At 36.4% G+C, this 4,709-nt stretch overlaps 1 protein-coding gene across 5 annotated transcripts; it reads left to right on the top strand.

The window, feature by feature from the left end:
* Positions 1 to 435: 435 nt before the first annotated feature.
* Positions 436 to 4,181, top strand: MPK7 (MAP kinase 7). 5 transcript variants are annotated; one of them, XM_085671179.1, is made up of 4 exons: positions 436 to 583; positions 1,305 to 1,422; positions 1,912 to 2,337; positions 3,195 to 4,181. In XM_085671179.1, exons 3-4 carry the CDS (start codon positions 1,915 to 1,917, stop codon positions 3,876 to 3,878), a joined length of 1,107 nt encoding a protein of 368 aa, XP_085527305.1. In that variant the 5' UTR covers positions 436 to 583; positions 1,305 to 1,422; positions 1,912 to 1,914; the 3' UTR covers positions 3,879 to 4,181. The 5 variants fall into 5 exon arrangements, with proteins under 5 accessions (XP_085527305.1, XP_027919747.1, XP_027919746.1 ...); XM_028063946.2 differs by lacking the exon at positions 436 to 583 and adding an exon at positions 622 to 917; XM_028063945.2 differs by lacking the exon at positions 436 to 583 and adding an exon at positions 622 to 1,051.
* Positions 4,182 to 4,709: the final 528 nt, after the last annotated feature.

The following is a 4,709-nucleotide window of genomic DNA, read 5'->3' as shown; positions in this document are numbered from 1 at the left end:
TCCGGTAATCAATCCAACTTAATATTATTATTTTTTATATGAAACTCACATAAGATAGGTAAAAAAGTATTTTTCTTTTTGTAAGCAAATATTATCTCAAATTAGTTGTTGTTGCTCGATTTCCTTTAATTTTATTCGGTCAAAAACATTGTCTTACTTTAAAAAAGAATCTTTAAATACGAAACAAATATCTTTCAAATAACAAGATGGATTTTCTTGAAGACTTGTTATAAAATAATATAGATAATGGATGGTGAATTATATTAATCAAAATTATATTATTACACATTTATTTTTTCAATGTTGATAAGCAATTAATGCCCCAACTGCTTGTGAAATAATATATTTTGATTTTGACAATCGAGTCAGCGTTGTAGATCTTTTATAAAGAACCAAAAACGTAGAATCGGAATGAAGAAAGAAAAAAAAGAAGGAAGGAGGAGTAATGTATGGACAGAAATAGCTCTACGTAGCAGTGTGGGCCAAAAGAGACCGTAGAAGCGAACGAACGCAGTTAGGGTTCCTTTGGCGAGCGAGCATTGAATAGGTTTTGGTTGCACTTGCAGTTGTAGACGTAGGATTGGTACCTCACCTCGCTGCCTATACCAAATACTTTCCTTACATTTTTTCTACACATTAGTTGAAAGGAAACTTGCCAAGTTGTCTGCGCCTGAATCAAAATTAATACCAAACGGCTCAACCAAATTCGTGAATCTTAACGTTGGCGTGGAAAAGAAAAAGAAAAAAGAAAAAGCAAGACACGTTTTTTAATTTCGTATTTTAGTTCCGAAAGGCCAAACACACATACTTACGTTGTCGTATTTTGCATTCTCTCTTGCGGGAAAAGCAAAGCTAACAGTGATAATCCCACGAAACAAACCAATGCCGTGTGGGTTGGGGTCGTCGTCGTGACTCATGTGAGTCGCAGGATATGCTAAAATGTTTATGCTGTCTTTCACTTTCTTTTCTCCCATCTATACCATAACTAAATTGAACCAGACCCTCCTTTTTTATATTTGCGTAATATTTTATTATGTGCCTTTATGTTTAGGTAAGTATTATTGTTAGTATTAATATTATAATATGATATGGATACGTTATATTTATTTGTTTATTAATATGATGATGACTATGGCTATGGCTATGGCCTCTTTTTCCTCTTCTCTACCCTGATCTCGATGAAATTGAGACATTTATTTATTTTTTGTTTGATAAGATTTGAAATGAGATGATACCCACTTTCGTGAATCCAATCCACTATATTAGATTGTGGCTTCAACTGTGAAAATTTGTTTTTGGTACAGAACGTTTTGTTGAAGCTGCATCAATTGAGGGATTCTTCGTCTTTGGATTCGCTTTTGGGGCATCCAAGTCAGAGCTGCAAGGAAAGGGGAGATGCTGGGATGAAAGCTGAATTTTGTGGTATGAACGCTTTTCTCAGTCTTTTTGGAATCAAGATTTGGTTTCTTTGCTATTGGGGTGGGTGGGTAGAGATCAGGGGAAGAGGAAAGATAAAATTGAATCTTTGGTATTTCTTTTAACAAAAAAGATGTCCAAAAAGATGGGCTTGGAGAGAATAGGTTCTAAAAAGAGACAGGGTGACATCAAAAGATCAAAACCCAGATGTAGAAATAACAAGTAAGAATTGATTCGAACCTTCTCTAACATGGCATAAAAAAGTATCCAATGATTCACCTTTATCCTGCAACAATACCTCTGGATACATATACAATGCATTGTCTTTCTGATATTTGTTTGATGCCAGCTTTAACAGACTGTTGATTGCTTGTCACAGTTAGTAATGCATGATCCATGGCTATAATAATGAATTTACTGTTATAGTTGAGTTTATTACTAGTTCCTGTGTGTGTTTACTTGTTGAGAATATATTGTGGTGGTGTTAATTTGCAGGAGATGGCAACTCTAGTTGAACCACCAAACAGAATTAAGCCAAAGGGAAAGCATTATTATACAATATGGCAAACGTTGTTTGAGATTGATACGAAGTACGTTCCAATCAAGCCTATTGGCCGAGGAGCATATGGCGTGGTGTGCTCTTCCATCAATCGGGAGACCAATGAGAGAGTTGCAATTAAGAAGATTGGTAATATATTTGAGAATTCTATTGATGCTTTGAGAACTTTAAGGGAACTGAAGCTGCTTAGACACATTCGGCATGAGAATGTCATTGCTCTGAAAGATGTTATGATGCCAATCCAGAGGACAAGTTTTAAGGATGTCTACTTGGTCTACGAACTCATGGATACCGATCTTCACCAAATTATTAAGTCCTCGCAGCCACTTTCCAATGATCATTGCAAATATTTCTTGTTTCAGGTACTAAGTACTCTGTTATGGTATTTTTTACCATTCCTTCACCTCTTCTTTCTAGTTTCTAATTTCTAAACTTGTGGTTGTGAATTCTTTTGGGATCTGCATAAATGCATGACATATTCATTTTGAAAGAGATTTGGTTGGAGTTTGAAGTGTAGTTGCAAATGCATTCTTTCAGTGTATAACTGACATTGTCATGCTTCGAAGTGAATTCCCCGTTTTCTGTTATTAACACACAACATCAGTGAATCAACTATTAAACATCCTCTTTCGTGCATTCTTGTACAGTGTCATCAGGTTGTTTTAGAGAAGTTGGGGCAATTTGAGTTATGGCTTTACATTTCCTAGTTTGAATGAATGCTGCCTGAGGCAAAGAATTTAATGTTTCAATTCCATGATTTTTCAAGTAGGAAAGGGGGATTTCTGTTATTCTCTTCTTCTGGCTAGATATTAGCATGGCATTTTAATCCCACCAAATAGTTTTGTTAAGTTAGAGGATTCAATCATACATATTTTATCTCTTTGTCCTTTCCTTTAGTAATTGATGACCGTGGTTATTGCTCTCAACCTTTTTTGTGTCTTCAGTGTTTGATCGTGTCCTATCATGAAAGTCATTGGCCTGATTTGGGGGATTGATGTAGCCTTAACATTGTTTGATTAAATGATTAAGCTTCTTAAGAAAACAACCTATTATTGATTATGCTTGTAACCCATCTTCTCCACATTTTGTTAAAGAGTTCTGCTGTAGAATGTTTAACAGCATTGACAATTAGAAACAGTTAACGGATTCTCTATGAATTAAATCTTTGCACATTTTAACTATTCTTGTGATTGGTACTAACCATGAACTTTTACTTTAGCTTCTTCGAGGTCTTAAATACCTTCATTCAGCAAATATTCTTCACCGAGATTTGAAGCCTGGGAATCTGCTCATAAATGCCAATTGTGATTTGAAGATATGTGACTTTGGGCTTGCGCGAACAAATGGAGTTGATGGTCAGTTTATGACAGAATATGTTGTCACACGTTGGTATCGTGCACCGGAGCTCTTGCTATGCTGTGACAACTACGGAACCTCCATTGATGTCTGGTCAGTAGGGTGCATCTTTGCTGAGATTCTTGGTAGAAAGCCAATTTTCCCTGGCACTGAGTGTCTCAACCAGCTGAAACTAATTATAAGCGTTCTCGGAAGCCAGCATGAATCTCATATTGAGTTTATTGATAATGCAAAAGCCAGGAGGTTTATCAAATCACTGCCCTATACTAGGGGAAGACACTTCTCTCAGCTATATCCACAAGCAGATCCATTAGCCATAGATTTGCTGCAAAAGATGCTTGTATTTGATCCAACCAAGAGAATTACTGTCTTAGAAGCTCTCCAACACCCATATATGTCTGGTCTGTATGATCCAAGGTGCAACCCTCCTGCTCAGGTTCCCATCAATCTTGACATAGATGAACATTGGGGAGAACAGATGATTAGGGAAATGATGTGGAATGAGATGCTACATTATCACCCTGAAGCTGCTTCTGCCAATGCATAGATGGTTAATTCTTCCAAGGCTTTCTATTCTAGCCCTGTTGTCTGTCTCTAGGAGTAGTAGTTCTGTTTTTCCCCCCTAGACAAACTGTAATCTTAAAGGACTTATAACTGCCAAGTTTTGTACTTTGCATGAGATTGCTTTGGTACTTTTTTTTAATTTGGCGTCTCCACAAGGACAATGGCGTCTCTTAATGACTTAACTTGTATATAGCCATGCATATCGTTTTGGTGTCTCGGCTAAACCCATTTGAACTATGTTGTTCATCAGTTGTTTTCTTAAATTTAATAGAAAAGAGTTAAATAACTTGTGCTTTCAAATGTATCCATGGTTATAAGATGATGCTTTCCTCTCGTAACACGGCAATTCTCTCTAACTTGAATGTGGATCACTGTCTGCTTTTCAATAACGGGATTAAGAATTTTCTGAGAGTTCATAAGATGTATGATCACGGGACAACAATTTGAACACAGCATATAACAGGTTGTTCTTGGTCTGAGATTAGAAATTAGAGATGGAGAATAGAATGAGAATGTGGGTAGATGACAACTGGACATGGGGTTTCACATGGTTATGCTTAATGAGATCCAACAACAAAACGTTGCAAAAGGGGAGGAGGTTAGGTATAATTTCATTCAAAAAATCAGGTTCAGAACTCTTCCACAAGACCATGTGATCAAATCCGTGTGGACTAGTAAGATAGCATCAATGGTAAAGCTTTATATTTGGAGGTTGTTCTAGAACAAGCTACCAACTAAAGACAATTTGAGGAGGAGGGAAATTATCCAAAAACCAAAGGATTTTGTTTCTGCTTTTTGCAAACAGTTGCATGAA

The sequence above is a fragment of the Vigna unguiculata genome, chromosome 3 (assembly GCF_037176805.1).
Source record: "Vigna unguiculata cultivar grain cowpea cultivar isolate G323 ecotype 2 chromosome 3, ASM3717680v1, whole genome shotgun sequence".
Lineage (NCBI taxonomy): Eukaryota > Viridiplantae > Streptophyta > Magnoliopsida > Fabales > Fabaceae > Vigna > Vigna unguiculata.
The sequence above is the reverse complement of the archived record's forward strand: the minus strand, read 5'-3'. Positions and strand labels throughout refer to the sequence as shown.